Source organism: Cariama cristata, unplaced genomic scaffold (assembly GCF_000690535.1).
Source record: "Cariama cristata isolate BGI_N322 unplaced genomic scaffold, ASM69053v1 scaffold10585, whole genome shotgun sequence".
NCBI lineage: Eukaryota > Metazoa > Chordata > Aves > Cariamiformes > Cariamidae > Cariama > Cariama cristata.
The window spans coordinates 27,638-45,991 of NW_009616947.1; the positions used below are offsets into that span (position 1 = coordinate 27,638).

The window sequence follows — 18,354 nt, forward strand, 5'->3', positions numbered from 1 at the left end:
GGCTTCTTTCAGCAATAGCTTGGGAAAGGGTCTTGTAGGATCATCTATGTCTAGTTGGTTGCCAGGAATCAAATAGGAGACATCAGTTTTCTTGTGGTTTTTCTAATGTCGATGAGGAGTAATTTCGCTGATGTTGTTGGGAATTCCACAGTTATAAAAACAGCATATGTGAAATGAGTTTCATGGATCTCCCAGTTGAATATAGTTGTGTTATTAAAGAAATAATGCCTTCTTTTAAACATTCAGCGTATTTTACACTGAATAATGGCTAGGTAAGACATTTATGTCCAAAAGCTGGGAGTCTAGTGGATTTTAATAATCTGATGGCAAACTTGATGTACTACAGGAAAATACTTCTTGGAAAGTGAGACTCTATGGAATCATTCCTGCACTGCAGTGCTGCTGTAGCTTAAGAGCCTACCCTGACCTGAGCTGTGATTTGGGTTTGCTTTTGCCCAGTGAAGTGTTACATGTGGGAGATCTCAATTTGGTGTGCATATCCACATGGAGGAGAAACGTGTACAGTTTACACTTACCTAATTACATACAAGTAGATCATTGTGTAGAAGAACAGTGTGTAGACCACAGATGTTTCCCACATCTTTGCTGATACCAATACTTGGTAAATTACTGTCACTCTGCTCAGTTTAATCTGACTGTCCCCTGCTTTCCTTTTCTGCTTATTCCAGGTATCACTCTCTTCTTGAGATGGGAGAAAAACGTAAAGGCATGCTAGAAAAAAGCTGTAAAAAATTTATGCTTTTCCGTGAAGCTAATGAGCTTCAGCAGTGGATTAATGAGAAGGAAGCTGCGCTCACAAATGAGGAAGTGGGTGCTGATCTGGAGCAGGTGGAGGTGCTACAGAAGAAATTTGATGATTTTCAGAAGGTGTGTTGTAATGCTGCATAATCTGTGTGTTAGTTTTGGCCTTTCCCTTCAGCCTTTCTGATCATACATCCATGATAATTTTTCATAACTGATCGCAGTTGAGAAGGAAACATAGCTTTGATTGGAAATAAAAAGAGATATATGCATTTTTTTATTTTGCTTTGTGAGGATAGAGAGAATCCCACATTCAAAAGTCTTCAGTTTAGTTACAGTCTCCAGGTTGCTACGTGCTTCCCAGCTCCCAGAGAACTGAAACTGTCTTTCAACACATTCAAATATAGAATCTGCCAAGCTTTGGAGGAATTTCATTTTGTCTGAAGCATAACCTTCAGTTAAGCTATTCCTTTTCCTTTGTGTTGAAAGGAAAGATGCATTTTAGTTTTCATCTGTAGAGTTTTTCCTAAGCTACAAAAAAATTCTCTGCTTCAAAATGCTGGTAGGATTTCAGTTTTATTTTTTCTCACGATGTTTGCAATACTAGTTAATTACAATTTTTTGTCTTTGCGTAAGGTGTGAAAGAATTGCTTGGGTAGATGTATTTATTCTGTCCACTTTGGTAAGATACTGAGCACTGAAATGCAAAGATGCCTGACCTTACACGCTGGAAAAGACAGTGATTTGACAGTTCTGTGACTTTATAATGTTTACAGCTTGAAAGCTGGCTAACAAACAATTTGAGCCAACCTAGTATTGTAGGTGAGAAGATGATAGCAGTTACTGGATTTGGTTTTATTTTAAAATAAGCTAATGGTTGAAATTAAAATGTGTCACCTGTTGAAATTTTTGAAATTTAAATGCAAGTTCTCCACTACTTTTTTAACCAAGTTCCCTTTCTACTTTATCGAAAGCTCTCTCTCAATCTGTTTGGCTAGAAGCATTTAAGTGTCAGAGTAAAATTACTGTTTAAGTTGGTCTTTTAGTTAGTTCATGCAGTAATATGGATGATAGCTTTTGATCTTCATGTTGGTAACGTTGTATACCTGACTGTTTAAGAATGTATTCCATTCCTGATTGTTAATTAACTTTGTGTATGGAAGACTCTGATAGTGTGTTTCCTTAATCCGTTCATGCTTGGTGACGGCAGCTGGGGTTTCTTGGCATAGGCTCTCATGCATGGTAACTGTAAAGGTCAAGTGTGCTGAATTCCTGAAAAATGTACTTTTTGGCACCCCTGGTGTGCCAGCTTGTTCTATGTTTTGCTTGTATTAATGTTAATGCTGTGATATTTTACTGTTCTGTACAGGATTTAAAAGCTAACGAGTCGCGTCTGAAGGACATAAACAAGGTTGCAAATGACCTGGAGTCAGAAGGGTTGATGGCAGATGAAGTGCAAGCAGTACAGCAACAGGTCTGCTTTCTCTCTGGCTTAGTCTAATCCTCTTGAGAAGCAAAACACTTTCTTCCTTCTTTTGTCTGTTGTCTTCCACTTTGCGTGTCATTGCAAGATTCTAGCTGTTCATTTTTGCTCTCTGGTCTGATAATACTGGTATTCTAACCAGAGATACTTAATGCCTCTTCTGCAGTGTGGCCATCACGAGGATATCCTTTGTATAGCTATAGCAAATTACGCTATCTAGAGCTTTTTTCTTTTCTTTTTTGAGGAATGGAAAGTCTTTAAAATAATATTAAAAGTCATGGAGAATCCATGTATTAGCTTTGCTTCATGTAAATTTGAAATTTCAGCCTTTATTTCTTTGCAGGAAAAATGGTGAGGAATGCTAGTGGAAAAGAGAAATAAAATAGAACTCAACTTACAGTGGAGGGATTTTGTGGGTTTTTTGTTGTGTGGTTTTTGGGGTTTTTTTTAGTGACATATCTTTTTTTGTCAGCTTTTCACATACTTGATCTATTTCTGTATATAATTCTGAGAGCATTGGAGGAGCTCGTTTATTTTCTGAACTCTAAAATGATGTGTAGCAGTAAACGGTTGAGTAGTCAAACTCCCATTTCTGCTACATGTTTAGGTTGTGCAAGCACTATTTGGCTTAATAACATACTGGTAACCCATTTGTAGAAGAAAGATGGAAGCATATCTCCTGCTATCTTCCCTTTCTCAAAAACAGTAAAAACTTTCTTTGTGGTAGAAAATAACAAGTTGTTTCTGTTTGTCCTTTTTCCTTTGCAGGAAGTCTATGGTATGATGCCCAGGGTAAGTGTTAATTTCTGAGATAGTGTGGCAATTATAACAGGTTTGGGATGTACAAGTAGAAGTTCAGCCATAATTGTAGTTCACTTCCATAAAGGAACTCAATAATGACTTTGAATGGATATAAAAAGATTATCTTATCTTTGATCCCTTTATTTCCTGAGAGTCTTACCCTACATCACAAATCAGTGAAGAGCAGGATAATCCAAAATGATGCAAATATTTACTTGTAAAAATTGATTTACTCTGTTAAGGATTGAACATGGAGAATTTCCAAAGATTTTTGGTATATTCTGATAGTTTTAGATTTTGCTTCCTATTTAAAGCTGTTTTTTCACATTTTCAAACAGGATGAAACTGATTCTAAGACAGCCTCTCCTTGGAAGGTAGGTGTCATTGCTTAGTAGCACACGACAGGAAGGTAAAACAAAAACTACAACACATCATCTTTTTTGGACCATACACCTTCTGATACGCCCTTTTTTCTTTCTTTTTTTTTTTAACTCCCCCTACGTCTTTTAATTTTTTTTAAAGACTCTTGATGAAGTGATTTTAACGGTGTCCTAGTCTCAGCAAGTGTTTGAATTCACACTGATTTAGGGTTAGTGACTTTCATTTCACTTTGCTTGTTTACTTCAAGAAGCATGTTACAAAAATTTGTTGAGAGTTCATCAGGAATTCACATTCATATACTTGCATACAGATTCTCTCAATATATAAAGATGTCATATAAGTACCTCCCTCTGCTTTAAAAATAAAAGCCATCTAAGCAAAGTCAAGTGACTGTGTCAGCTCTCTATTTGCACATACGGTTATAAGAATAACTGAGAGAGGTTTCCGACAGAATTACTCTAGCCCTAGAAATTGCCAACGGTCCGTCTTTTACTTCTCTGCTGCAAAACTCCATTTTGTTTTGAGCTTGTACTATATAAGACTGATTCCAGTTTTTATACCAACATTTTTAGGTATTGCATGGCCACTAGATGCAAAATAGTCCCTGTTCACTTAGCATGAGTTCTTTTTATATGTAGCAAGCAGAAAGAAATTTTTTTATTCCTGAAAGTCAAAGCCATTTATGTCAATATTCCTTTAGTAAGGAATATGTTGTGTGTGCATAGCTGTATCTTTGTCTTCCATTATTCATCTCTAGCTCATTTTCTACAATAGTTAGAAGCAGCCTTTCTCCATTCATTAGTGGCTTACAATGGGATAGCTGTCACCTGCTGATGCACAGAAATATCTTGAATGTTTTTGACATCCAACATTGTGCTTTTTTCTAGTATTTCATTCCTATGTTTCATGTCTTGTATCCACCCTCTTAGACTTAAAGCTGCTTGTACATCTTTTAAGCTGTGTGAATGGGAAAACCAGAGAAGTATGCAATATTTTGACAGCATTGTAGAAAATGCAGCCGTGTCAACAAGAACCGGTGATTTTTGTCAGTTTGGTTTTTTTTGTGGAGTTTATACACATGTATGTTGAATCCTAAGAGTATCATAGTAACTTAGCAAACTAAGTTCTTCTCTGTGTATATCTGTAAAGGGATGAATTTTGCAAGTAATTCATCATTGTCAGAAAAGTAGATTGCATGTTGGAGGGTATTGGTCGTCATTTTTCAAATTAGCCTTCACCAATTTTGATGATGTTCTACAAATATCTGAATTAACTGCTAAGCTGATTTTTGCCAAAACCTCAGCCAAGAATTAAACCATTTGGGGCAATTTCTGCACACACACCCCCCCCCATCCCTATGACTAAGAATTTGAGCTTTTTTAATTTGCTTATTGAATGTTGCCTTTAAATTTTCCTCTTCTTTGTCCTTATGAAGACTATTGTTGTTTGTTTCAATTTATGCTAACAAGATAGTACTCACTTGTAAATTTCTAACTATTCTTACTTTGATCTATAATACTTAGGTATTGCAACTAATTGTTCTTAGTTGCTTTTGTAATTTACTTGCATTGATTTTCTTACTGTTTGCTTCTGTCTTTCAACTTAAATGACAGTGTATTCAAAATGCTCTTCTAAAGAAGTATATAAAATTAAAGAATTCAACAATTTTCATTGAAACCTTTAAAATCTAGGGTGTTTCTTTCTTCCTGCATTTTGTAGAGTTGTATCTTACAAAGTCTGTATTTTTGACCTAGGCCAAGTCATTATGGGTTTTTTTAAGGAGTTTTCTTTCAGTCTGATTTTGGCTCTGATTGGTTAGAGTTGACTTTAATGCTTCGTCTTTTTATTTCTGCCTCTTCATACAGTCTGCACGTTTGATGGTACACACAGTGGCAACCTTTAACTCAATCAAGGTAATAATATAACTTTTTCTGAGCTGATTTAAAAGCTGAGAATATTTTTGTATGTTACTTTTCTATAGTCTTTGTCTTTCGTTAGTGTTTATAAACCCTTTTGAATCAACTTATTGAAAGAAGTATCTACATATACAACATGTGCATCTCGGGTTACATCAATATCTTATTATATACATACAATCATTTGGTTTTACATCTCAGGAGAAACCCTTAAAATTATTTAACTAGGCTACTTGAATTTGTGCATTCTTCTGGAATTAACTGGAATATAGTAACAGTCACCTGTAGTGAAAGGCCAATCTTGACTTTTCTTTTACCTTATTGACTGCTTGATGAAGTTTATATGCTGTAAAAGAAAGAAGCGTAACTGTTTTAGGAAATCTTCCAGCTTTGCTATCAGTATTCTCAGTAGACCCCTGAAATAAAGCTTGTAAGAATGGAGATGAATAAGAGGTTGTGGGCATGTTTGCAAATGTCAGCAGAATGAAGGAGGTGCAGATAAGTATAGTTAACAAAATGTTACTGGTTACTAAAGTTTTCTGTTTGACATCATAAAGCTTCAGTGAGTCCAGCATGAGAGTTTCTTGTGTAAGCAGTAATGCTATAAAACTGTGGTCTGCAGTATCAGTGGGGCTTTTTTGTTTGTTTTGCAGGAACTGAATGAACGCTGGAGATCTCTGCAGCAGTTAGCAGAGGAGCGAAGCCAGCTGTTGGGCAGTGCCCACGAAGTCCAGAGGTTCCACAGGTGAGGTGTTTGTATTATATTTGGTCTTAATTCAGTAAAATGCTTTGTCTATTAAGAGTTCTAAAACATAGTGGGACCTATTCCCCCCAGCTTGTTCAGTGGAAGTTGGACCACCAGAGGTCCAACAAGAATTCTTTATATTCTTCCTAGAAAAAGAAAGACTTGTTAACATGAAAGCGTGGAATTGCTGTGGGCCTGGGAGGTCTGGATTACTGTCCTGTTTGCCAAAGTTTGTTTCTGTCATCTTGGGAAATAATTTAATAGAACCATCAACCAACAGCTTCCCTGGAAATAGGTGGTCTGCTAGGTATCAGAGATCCTAGTATGACCTCCATTTTAATTCTTTTTGCCTTCCCTTCACTCAAATCAGAGATGCTGATGAAACAAAAGAATGGATAGAGGAGAAGAATCAAGCATTAAATACAGACAACTATGGACATGACTTGGCCAGTGTGCAGGCTCTGCAGCGCAAACACGAAGGCTTTGAGAGAGACTTGGCAGCTCTTGGAGACAAGGTGAGATTGTGAAGAGGACAAAACCAAAAGCTTTCTTTTTATCTAGCAGAAATGATTGAACTATAGAAAATATTCTTTTTGTCTTCATTATGTTTATTTCCCTTTTTCTAATTCTAGGTGAATTCTCTTGGTGAAACTGCCCAGCGTCTGATCCAGTCACATCCAGAATCTGCTGAAGATCTTCAAGAAAAGTGTACTGAGTTGAATCAGGCTTGGAATAGTCTAGGAAAACGTGCTGACCAGCGCAAAGAGAAGCTTGGAGATTCTCATGACCTGCAGCGTTTCCTCAGTGACTTCAGGTAAAGATTCTATTCACCTCCCCCACAATTTGTAGTTTGGTATATTATTAGTGAAGTATATATGGCTTATTGTTCCATAGGAATATTTCTGGGGAGGAATCAAAAAAGGACTGTTTCCCCTGTTCTGACTTATTTCAATGGAGGGAGGGGAAAAACTCTCTATTAATGTGTGTTCTTAGGGACCTTATGTCTTGGATAAATGGAATTCGGGGCCTGGTCTCCTCAGATGAACTTGCAAAGGATGTGACTGGAGCTGAAGCTTTATTGGAAAGGCACCAGGTATGTGAAAGATGATAAGTGTGTATCATAAAATAAACATCAACAAATGTTTCTTTTTCTGACCGTTTCCATTTAGAGTTCCAAAAACAGATCAGTTCCGGCTCTGCCGTCTATTTATTTAATAACACGTCTCTGTACCTTGCAGGAGCACCGCACTGAAATAGATGCAAGGGCTGGCACTTTCCAGGCATTTGAACAGTTTGGACAACAACTTCTGGCTCATGGACACTACGCCAGCCCAGAGATCAAGGAGAAACTGGATATTCTAGATCAAGAACGGACAGACCTAGAGAAGGCCTGGGTCCAGCGCAGAATGATGCTAGACCAGTGCCTAGAACTACAGGTACTCTGCTGCATTTTCAAAAAGAAAAATAATTCCTCCTTTCATAGGGAAGTTTATTCTTTCATAGTGATGAGCAGTGCTCTTGGTCTGTCTTACTCATGCTTTCGAGTTTTTTCTCCCTAGCTATTTCATCGGGACTGTGAACAAGCTGAAAACTGGATGGCTGCCCGAGAGGCCTTCCTAAATACAGAGGATAAAGGAGACTCCTTAGACAGTGTGGAGGCACTCATCAAGAAACATGAAGATTTCGATAAGGCAATCAATGTCCAGGTGAGGAGTGCAGCTGAAATAAGGGGAAATAGTTTAGTTTTTCTTATGCAGATTATTAGCAAAAGAAGTTACCGTGTATGGCTTCTAAAGTTCAGTTCTAAGTATTCAGCCATTTGAGATCTGCCCGCAGAGCTTTAGAAGCAGCTAATGCAGATAGGGATATATTCCACTCCCTACTAACAGTGTAGGAATAGTGGCAAGTATTTGTGTACATCTCTTACTGATTTGAATTTTTTTTTTTTTTTACAACAGAAAAAGGTATATGTTCAGTTTCTTGTAACAGGAAACTGCCTGCTTTTATTGAGAGATCATACTGCTTGTAGCTTAAAGTCCAAAAGACAGTTTTTTCCTAAATGCCAGAGGTGAAAGATGTTCTGAAGTTGAGCTCTCCAGTCCTGTAGACGATAGACTTCCTTCAGAGAGTCACATTTACAATAATGTACATTTTAAAGGAGGAAAAAAAAGTCCTGTTCTGTTCCAGGCCCTGCTCATCACTTGACTTTAAGGAACCACAGTTCTAATTTATGGCTTCTCTTTTAATAGGAAGAGAAAATTGCTGTCTTACAGTCTTTTGCCGACCAGTTGATCTCTGCTGACCATTATGCAAAAGGAGTCATTGCTAACAGACGCAATGAGGTTCTGGACAGGTCAGTATTGCCCTGTTAGATGGGATGCAGATACTGACTGAAAGAGAATGCTTTCTGGAAGTGTTTTGTAGCTGTTAAACATGATACCGTGTGCAGTCCTAGTTTCTCATTCAACATACGTATTTAATTGCATACAGGTGGCTTCGTCTGAAAGCTCAAATGATTGAAAAGAGATCAAAACTAGGAGAATCTCAGACACTCCAGCAGTTCAGTCGTGATGTGGATGAAATAGAAGCCTGGATCAGTGAAAAGCTCCAAACTGCAAGTGATGAGTCATATAAGGATCCCACAAATATCCAGGTGAATATGATTCTCAGCTCAAAAATCAAAATACAGTTTTTAATTTTGCAGAGCATACTCTCGTTTGAAAAAAATATGCTCAGGAATTCTTGTTCAGTGATAACAGAATAATACACCATGTTGGACATGGTCTCCGTTTAACAAGGCAAAAATGGACAATGCATTATGCATGAAAGGAGACCCAAAATAGAACTCATTTGGTAATTATTGATGCATATAATTAATAAGATATGTGGTATCTGCAGCAGCAAGTTTCCTGAAGAAACCTCTGAGTAGCTGTTCTGTCTTTCTGCCAGCATCTAGATAATAAAATAAGGAAATGGAGTTCTTGGGTCTCATCTCTGTCTTATGTTCTAAAATGTGAAGTCTCATTTATTTTTCAGTATTAAGGAATAATAATTAAAGTTACTCTTATGTTTTAATAGTGGTTTATGAAGTAGTATGAATGCACTGAACCACTTCTCTCAATCTGTTTTATAGCTTTCCAAACTGCTGGTAAGTAGTTTGGACTAGCCCTGGTATGTGAATTTGTTTTCTTTGTGTAGCTTATGTGTGAGCACGAGGTCTGGTTGCAGTCTGTTGCTCCATCCATCAGTTCATGCAATTTCTTTATTTTCTGTTAGTTCTTGACCTACATCCAGGCACAGCTATTGACCTTCATGTTACGGGTGTGGCTTTTTTGTTAATGCCTATTCAGCATCATTTATTTATGTATTTGTTTTGCAGGTGTTCTGCATGATCTGTTTCATTTGCAGTGCATTAGTGATGTCATTTGGTGGGGTCTTTTAGGAGTTAGCTCATAGAAAAATGGGATTCTATCCTCCTTTTTCAGAAATTTGGCTATTGAGCTTGTCATCCTTCTGTCTGGGTCTTCAGTGGTGATGATTTAACACATGACATAATGCCAACTCTGTTAGCTTGTGTTTGTAGAATCACACGCTGAACATGGAGGATTCAATAAAATTACAGACCTAGATAGCTTAGTTCTTGCAGCAGGAGCGTAGAAGGGAATAATATAGAAGGAACACTCCAGAAAAAGATATGTACCAGATGGAAGGCCAACAGGACTTGTAAGAATCCAAGAAGTGGAGTAAAATGAGGATATATGGAAGGAGAAGACAGAACAATGAAAGGGGAAGCTAACTAGAGTAAGAAAGGAAAGAATCGTTGTTTGTCACTTTAGGCTGTCGTATGTTAATTTTTTTTTTTTTTTTTTTGATTGAAAAACACTAGAGTTTTACATTAAACCAAAAAGGCTTGTCTGGGATTTGTTGTCACAGTAATTATATGGAGATATGCAATTGGCAGCTTTTTAATTGAATTTTATGTGTTAGTAAATCTAGCTTTGAAGGATATGTCTTTATAATCTCAGCATTCAGGATTAACAGTTCCCAAAATAAAGCAGTTCATGCAGAATTTCTCATGCCAGTGCTATAGTATTTTCCATCTTTTATTTTTAATCTAACATTTCCTTTCATTCCATTCTCTCAGGGCATTGTATACCCGTGTCCAATGTTACTAGCATTTCCAGTTAATACTTGTAAATTCCGTCTTGTCATTTTTGTGCTATTGTTATCTTCCTGGTGGGTGGATGGATCGTGTATACCTGAGGGAGAACTGCATACTTCCTCCCACACCAAGGCTCCTATTGTTCTCATGGTGCTCTCAACTCAGCAGAAAAAAACTTTTAACAAATAGTTCATTTCTTTTTATAGTTTTTTGGTTGTTATTTCATTATTTTAAGATATAATGTGGCCGTGTGTGACTTCGACTAATATCAAAACTGTACAGAAAGCAGATAGACTGCAGCAGTGATTTCTCTTAGTTATGTATAGATTAGGAAGGGAAATAGAAATTTGTGAAATTACTATAGGAGTAGAAAGGATGATCGACTGTGCTTCTGCTTAGGGTATGTATAACTTCTGCTTTTCAGAGGTGATAGCATTGAAAATCAGGGAGCTTTACTTCAGTAACAGCTAAGCTTAATGCAAGGAACGTTGCATGGGTATTTGTAAAATGCAGAAGATGTTGCCTGAGTTATATGTATCAGCTCACTGACAGTTTTGCTAGGTCAAAGCTTGATGGTTACTCAGATTGATGACAGTTACTATTTGTGTGAGGAATAAGTATTCTTACTGAGAGAGAGAACTTCTTTAGATCAGGCTATGTATAAACCTCTTTCTGTATGTTGACAACTCTTGTGCTGCCCTCTCAGCCCATGAGAACGATTTAGGAGCCCTTTGTCCAGTCTCTAACAGTTTTGGTTTTCTCGTATTCAGAGCAAACACCAGAAACACCAGGCTTTTGAAGCTGAGCTCCATGCCAATGCAGATCGGATCCGCGGAGTCATTGATATGGGGAACTCGCTGATTGAAAGAGGAGCATGTGCTGGCAGTGAGGATGCTGTGAAGGTAGATACAAGTCTTAGAGGGTTTACTTTGAGAAGTGTTTGGATAATTGGGGGAGGAGAGCGTCCCTCAAAAACAAGTCTTGTTTTATAGAAGCTTTTCTATTTCAACTATGCAGTAGAAATCAGGGTAGTTCTGCTTCGTTCTCGAGGGTGAGACCTTTTCCGATCCTATGAGCGGGATGTAAAAGTTGAACTGAATTATAGCTAGGCAGCATGAAATAGTGACTGTGTAATTTGCGTATCTGGAATCAATAGCCAAACTTGCACCATATTCTGTTTTTGCATTTATCAGAACTTATGTTTTAGTTCATAGCATTTATCTTTTCCATTTTATAACAGGCACGCCTAGCTGCCCTGGCTGATCAATGGCAATTCCTGGTGCAGAAATCGGCAGAGAAGAGTCAGAAACTGAAGGAAGCTAATAAGCAACAGAATTTCAATACTGGAATCAAGGACTTTGATTTCTGGCTTTCAGAGGTAACTTAGATTGGGATTATTTGCTTGCAAGACTTGTTTTTCTAATTTTTTATTCCCTTTGTTAGATTTTGTGGAGTACAGTCCACCTTTGAGCAAGTCTGGATGTCTTTTGAAAAAATCTTTATTATGACTAAAAATCTTGCAAATGTTTTTCTGTTATTATTTATAAACAATAAGGTAAGAAGCAGTGTATTTGCATAGAATCTGTTGGGAATTAAACAGGTGATGAGGCAAAGGTTTATCCACACTGTATAATATTGAGAAGAGAATGAATTTGCACAGTTTTAAAGACATTATCATTTCAAGTGTTTTGTGAAAACACAACTCATTCTCCATCCTCTTTTTCCTTCCCCACCCCCCTAGGTGGAGGCTTTGTTGGCATCTGAAGACTATGGGAAGGACTTGGCATCAGTTAACAACCTTCTGAAGAAACACCAATTACTGGAAGCTGATATATCTGCTCATGAGGTATTGCTTTCTCTTTTAGTTTTGGAAGATAAATCATGGTAATCAGCAAATTCTACAGATACCACTTCAATACATGCTGCAGTCGTATACTTGTTGAAACATGGTTTCTTAATAAAAACTGTGACCGCACAACAGTCAGATTATGATTTTCATAGTGGCACAACCAAGACAGAAATGAGATCCAAGCAATTTACTTACACACTGTTTCACCCACATTTCCAGGATCGTCTGAAGGACCTGAACAGTCAGGCTGACAGTTTGATGACCAGCAGTGCTTTCGATACATCCCAAGTAAAGGATAAACGTGAGACCATTAATGGACGCTTTCAGAGGATTAAGAGTATGGCAGCTGCCCGCCGTGCAAAGCTGAATGAGTCCCACCGTTTGCATCAGTTTTTCCGTGATATGGACGATGAGGAGTCCTGGATCAAGTACGTATTTTCAAAGCTCTAGGCTCTGGCATGGGGGCATGTGCTTACTGCCGGCTTGCTGACAACATTCATAGTCTGTAGTATGGTTTTATAACTTGCCTTTTCCACAGGTATGTATCTCTGCAAGAAATCACCTTTGCCCCCCATTCGAGGAAAACTGTACCTAAAATGGCTTCAGCGCTAGTTTGGGTGTGGCTTCTTATCTACAGTTTTCCTTGGTGAAACCCCAGGAAGGAAAGCTCTGTACTGGAAAAAGTAATGCTGTTTAACCTGGACCAGATAACTGAAATTTGACTCTAGTCTTTTTGGGAAAGCTCCTACCAAAAATTCAAAGCTTACTTTTTCAGCTTGAATACTTCTTTTGTTCTAGCCAGTTGTAGTAATGAATCAAATGCTCTTTCCATTATTGGTGTTAGTATCTTGGGAGGAAGCAAAGAAGTGAGCCTGATAGAAATCATTCAAATTACAGCACTTTTTTTGTCATGCTTGTACAATAAAAAAATAAAACTGGCCAACAGCAGGTAAACTTTACAAAAGGTCTCTATCTTCTTAGAAAGAAAACAGTACAGAGAAACTCTGTCCCTTAGAGAGAAATTATAGGCCTTCTGTTGCCTTCTTTCTTTCCCCTACACGTTACCGCTGAACGTGCTGCCAGGAGCCAGCTGCTGTTTGCTAACTCATGTACACAGTTTTTTACATCGTAAGATTTTTGTGCTATGCAGAGGATTTTCTTATCCACAATTTTTTTTTTTTCTATTAATTAGTTTTGACCTCTAGAAGCAATTTTCAAATTTTATCTTTCTTCTCTCTTGAATTTAGAGAGAAGAAACTGTTGGTTAGCTCGGAGGACTATGGCAGAGACCTAACCGGTGTGCAGAACCTTAGGAAAAAACACAAGCGCTTAGAAGCAGAATTAGCTGCCCATGAACCTGCTATCCAGGTAAATGCCCCTCTCCTTGACAGATTTCTCTATAAGCAGCATCTTTCTTGCTTGTGGCAAAAACAAAAGCCAATAATAGGTTTGCTGGAATCCAAATAGAATACGTAAGAACAGAGCAAGTGATGTTCCATTAACTGTGTGTTTCTCTGCTTTGCAGGGTGTTCTAGACACTGGTAAGAAGCTTTCAGACGATAACACAATTGGAAAGGAGGAGATACAGCAGAGACTGGCTCAGTTTGTGGATCACTGGAAAGAGTTAAAACAGTTGGCAGCTGCTAGGTGTGTGAGACATGTTTCTGTAGAATTTAACATTAATTAAAACAGTTACATGGACTCGTGATGACCAGATTTACTGAATTTCAGAGGTTTAGGGTATGGGTCATTAGTCAGTAATATGATGTAATAGAACATATCGCTGACAGACTCTAAGAGTCTATTGAAAAGAGTGATAATGTTCCTCAGTAGAAACATGAGTCTTTTTTTGAGGTATGCTGTGTTTAGCCTTTTCTTGCACCAGTTGGAAACCATAGGCTTGAAACTAACTGGGTTTAATCCACTACCAGGATGTTTTTCTGAATAGAAGCTGCTGGGAGAAAATTACTCATTTTAGTCCTTCAGTAGCGGCAGGCTTTGTGGCCTTGTGAATATCTAGAGCTGTAGACATTGCAGGCTGCTGCTGGAGAAGTGAATTGTGAATGATTGTGTGTTTAGGGTTCAGTCTCTGTACATTCTTCGTTTTTCTGCTGCTGTCATTTGTTTTTACATCTTATATCTGAAAGCCATAAAGCAACGCTGTGATTAATTTTACCTTTTTTTTTCCCCATACAGGGGTCAGCGTCTAGAGGAGTCTCTGGAGTACCAGCAGTTCGTAGCAAATGTTGAGGAAGAAGAAGCTTGGATCAATGAGAAAATGACATTGGTAGCCAGCGAGGATTATGGGGACACGCTTGCTGCTATCCAGGTATGGAGAAAGTTCTCAGTTCTTTGTTGCTCTTGTTGCATGACTGTTGGTTAGAGCTTAACAAACATTTTCTTTAACTGTCTTTCCAATTTAGAAGTTATTGTTGGTTCCTTTTGAAGGCCTACATTGTAAAAAACCATGAATTAATTTAGAAAAGCATCTCAAGTATGTTATTTCCTGTAGAAATGATTTGCACTTTGGTGTAGCTTTGCATCTCTTGACCTCTGATGGGCAGTCCTGGTTAAATGAAATGGCGGAAGTTACATTGGAAGTCAATATCGGTCTGCTTTTGTCCACAGAAAGACAGCAAGTTGTGCTAACAAGCTAAGATTAATAGTTTTTGTCAGAAAAAATTTATGCTAGCTGATTTATAACAATAAATTGGTTTGGTTTTGTTTTATTTTTAATAATTGGTGAGAAATTACTTCTAAAAGGGACTGTGTCTTGTATTTGCAGGGCTTGCTGAAAAAGCACGAAGCATTTGAGACTGATTTTACTGTCCACAAAGACAGAGTGAACGATGTTTGTGTTAACGGAGAGGATCTCATTAAAAAGGTGAGCATAAACTGGTGAAGAAAAACCTTCAAAGGCTACCCAAGACATTTTCATGTCAAAGCAGACACACTCTTCTCTGAGGACTGATTTGTCATCTCTTTGAAAAGAGCTCTTACTCATTATTTGTGGCTGAATAAGCTGTTGGTGTTAACTGCTTTCAAAGCTATTTCTTGGACAAAATCTTTCAGTTGAAGTCCTTGCTCTGTCACCAACTTACTGGATGCCTTGGATGACATTAACATCATACGGTATGCATTTTTTTTTTTCTCCTGTCATATAGAACAATCACCACGAGGAGAACATTACTGCCAAGATGAAGGGCCTCAGAGGTAAGGTGTCAGATCTGGAGAAAGCAGCAGCTCAGAGGAAAGCCAAATTGGATGAGAACTCTGCCTTCCTCCAGTTCAACTGGAAAGCAGATGTAGTGGAGTCATGGATAGGTATGTTCTATACTGGAGCACACTATTCTGTCACAAAGAAACTGAAATGCTCTTTCATTTCAAAAGATCTCAAACAGCTTCTTGCTTCCCCTTGTAACGAGCAGACCTAAACCCAAAGTAATCAGCAGTGCTGTACTTGATTTATGCTTCTGAGGTAACCTGATTTGGAATAGAAGGAATGTTTGAGATGGAGACAGGGCATTTTTACTGAATTTATTTCATTTTCCAGGTGAGAAGGAAAACAGTCTGAAGACAGATGATTATGGACGTGACCTCTCTTCTGTGCAAACACTACTCACCAAACAGGTTAGTGCTAATGCTGCTTCCACCCCCTAAGTGGTGGAGAGAACAGGTGAACTCTTCTACAATACACAATAATCTAGTACTGATGTTTGAAATATGTGCAGGATATGGGAAAGGTTAAATAAAAATACAATCTAAAATATTTTCTTCTTCATTTAATGCTTCAGGAAACTTTTGACGCTGGACTTCAGGCTTTCCAGCAGGAGGGAATTGCAAACATCAGTGCTCTGAAAGACCAGCTACTAGCAGCCAAACATATCCAGTCAAAGGCCATTGAGGCTCGGCATGCTTCCTTGATGAAACGCTGGAATCAGCTACTTGCTAATTCTGCTACCAGGAAAAAGAAACTTTTGGAGGCTCAAGAGCATTTCAGAAAGGTGAGTGGCCAACCATGGGGCTACAGAAATCTAATTTTTCTCTTTGAAAGAAACATACAACACTTGCAACTTCTCTAGCTTTTTCATTAGCAGCTAGGGATTATGGAGATCCTGGAGTCTTATCATAAGAATTTTTGAGATGCTTGCAAGAAATAAGTAATAAAAGCAAATTATCACTGATGCATGTTAATTCCACATCAACTCATTAGAATATTTGCATTACTGCATAACTGAACAACTGGATTGTTTTCTCTTTCAAGGTTGAGGATCTGTTCCTGACTTTTGCAAAGAAGGCGTCTGCCTTCAACAGTTGGTTTGAGAATGCTGAAGAGGATCTGACAGATCCTGTGCGCTGTAACTCGCTGGAAGAAATCAAAGCACTGAGGGAAGCTCATGATGCTTTCCGTTCTTCACTTAGTTCTGCCCAAGCTGACTTCAACCAGCTGGCAGAACTTGATCGCCAGATCAAGAGCTTCCGTGTAGCCTCCAACCCATATACTTGGTTTACTATGGAGGCTCTTGAAGAAACCTGGAGGAACCTGCAGAAAATTATCAAGGCAAGTCAGACAGAGAAAGACACTTTTCATAGTTCACGACCTTTCAAGTCTTCCCTGGAAGTTGTCCTCCAAGATAGTCAGTACAAGAGTTTGTCACTATACTACAGATGGAAATACCTCAAAATTTGTGAGCAAAGAAAAATTTCCATTAGCTATAAACTTGTGCTATTGTCAGTTCTTTTCATAGTTTTCCATTTGCAGTGTTTCAAAAGACAAAGTACGTATGCCTCTCTTCGTAACTATAAGTTTAATGTCCATGCTATGCAGTAAAGTAACTGCTGGTTCAATTCCAGTTCTCAGGACTTCAGTAGGAATGTTCAGTGTTGTCATCTTAGATGATTTTGTCTACATATCTAGGACGCTCTTTGAGCACTCAGTTTTGTTTTGAGCTTCGGAGGTGTGCTGGTATGCAGCTCTTAGTTTTTTGCTTTTTATTACAGGATGAGAGCAATCACATTTCTCTGTTTGAAATTATTTTTGTTCGTTTCTCAGGAACGTGAATTGGAGCTGCAGAAGGAACAGCGAAGGCAGGAAGAAAATGACAAATTGCGCCAGGAATTTGCTCAGCATGCTAATGCTTTCCATCAGTGGATTCAGGAGACCAGGTATAGTTTGTCTTCCCAGGAGCTACCCTTAGAGAATTCCTCAGCTAATATTTGTATCCATCCTACATCTCTTTGGTCTAAGTTGTAAATGTGTCCTAACAACTATTCAGGACTTTTTTGTTTCCTGCAGTTGGGGTTTGAGGGAGGCCCTGTTAGCCCCAGGGAAGAGGAAAGCCCTGAAACACCAGACTAAAAATGTTTCTGCTTCTGAATTCATTTTCCTGCAGTAACTCCAGTTATCCAGGACTTCACTCTTCTTCAGTTATTCCTGAACTAGGCTGCAGTACAGCTGGAGGGGGTGGGGAACAAATAGCTCGAAGCAGACTGTGTGAAGTGCCAGTGGCGGTTCTGTTAATGATCCTTTTGTATTGAACAGAACTAGAAATTTCAATAGAGAAAGAAGCTGTGAAAAAAAGCTTAAAACTACTATGTAATCACTTACCTGGGGTGCTGTCTAATAATATCCTTGCCTAGGGAGAGAAAGTAAAGATTTGACAACTGTGTTAGAAATAAAAAAATCTCAAGGTTAAGAATTGCAGTGAACTGAAGAGTGTGTTTTCTAGAAAACGGAGGTAGCTGTGCTCAGACAGTGCTGTTAGCCAATTCTGACACACTCTGGTTGTAGTTCAGAGGAGGTGAGTTCTGTTTTTGTGTAATCCTGTGATTCTCTGTCTCTGTGTGTTTACAATTAGTTCTGTACGTGTCTTCATGAAATAATGAAATAAAAATACGATTTTTAACTTTTTGATGTTTGCTTCCCACCCAAATCTTTGTCCCTCTCTTACTGTCTTGTCTCTGTCCTGCTGCCTGATGTTTGGATCTTCACATTCTACAGGACTTACCTGCTAGATGGGTTAGTATTGAATTTTATATCTTTAAAAATTTGGTGATGTGTTCTGCTCTTTCTGTGTGTTTTCTTCTGTCGTTACATTGCTTGTAAAAGCTGCGCTGAAACCCCTTTTATTTGAAAAGAGCAATCTGTGGCTGAGGCGCACAAAGGAAACAAGATTTTGGAGTAGATTAAGTATAAACCAGTAGTAACATAACCATTTCCTAGTCAAAAGCAGAAGAAATTATTAATGGGTAGCC

The 18,354-nt window shown here is 38.2% G+C and overlaps 1 protein-coding gene across 5 annotated transcripts in view; it reads left to right on the forward strand.

Moving 5' to 3' along the window:
* Positions 1–18,354, forward strand: part of SPTAN1 (spectrin, alpha, non-erythrocytic 1) — a 43,993-nt gene that overhangs the window by 19,389 nt on the left and 6,250 nt on the right. For 3 of the 5 annotated variants that reach the window (XM_009700342.1, XM_009700343.1, XM_009700345.1), the window contains 28 exons: positions 690–888; positions 2,132–2,236; positions 3,014–3,037; positions 3,385–3,420; positions 5,293–5,340; positions 5,997–6,088; positions 6,459–6,603; positions 6,721–6,902; positions 7,082–7,181; positions 7,327–7,524; positions 7,648–7,794; positions 8,338–8,441; positions 8,579–8,741; positions 9,222–9,236; positions 11,021–11,152; positions 11,491–11,628; positions 11,992–12,096; positions 12,319–12,527; positions 13,347–13,467; positions 13,625–13,746; positions 14,296–14,428; positions 14,885–14,983; positions 15,264–15,423; positions 15,653–15,729; positions 15,894–16,103; positions 16,364–16,660; positions 17,153–17,265; positions 18,101–18,118. In XM_009700342.1, the coding sequence (XP_009698644.1) occupies positions 690–888; positions 2,132–2,236; positions 3,014–3,037; positions 3,385–3,420; positions 5,293–5,340; positions 5,997–6,088; positions 6,459–6,603; positions 6,721–6,902; positions 7,082–7,181; positions 7,327–7,524; positions 7,648–7,794; positions 8,338–8,441; positions 8,579–8,741; positions 9,222–9,236; positions 11,021–11,152; positions 11,491–11,628; positions 11,992–12,096; positions 12,319–12,527; positions 13,347–13,467; positions 13,625–13,746; positions 14,296–14,428; positions 14,885–14,983; positions 15,264–15,423; positions 15,653–15,729; positions 15,894–16,103; positions 16,364–16,660; positions 17,153–17,265; positions 18,101–18,118 (3,492 nt within the window). The remainder of the gene's footprint in view (positions 1–689; positions 889–2,131; positions 2,237–3,013; positions 3,038–3,384; positions 3,421–5,292; positions 5,341–5,996; positions 6,089–6,458; positions 6,604–6,720; positions 6,903–7,081; positions 7,182–7,326; positions 7,525–7,647; positions 7,795–8,337; positions 8,442–8,578; positions 8,742–9,221; positions 9,237–11,020; positions 11,153–11,490; positions 11,629–11,991; positions 12,097–12,318; positions 12,528–13,346; positions 13,468–13,624; positions 13,747–14,295; positions 14,429–14,884; positions 14,984–15,263; positions 15,424–15,652; positions 15,730–15,893; positions 16,104–16,363; positions 16,661–17,152; positions 17,266–18,100; positions 18,119–18,354) is intronic. The other 2 variants (XM_009700344.1, XM_009700346.1) reach the window with 1 other exon arrangement.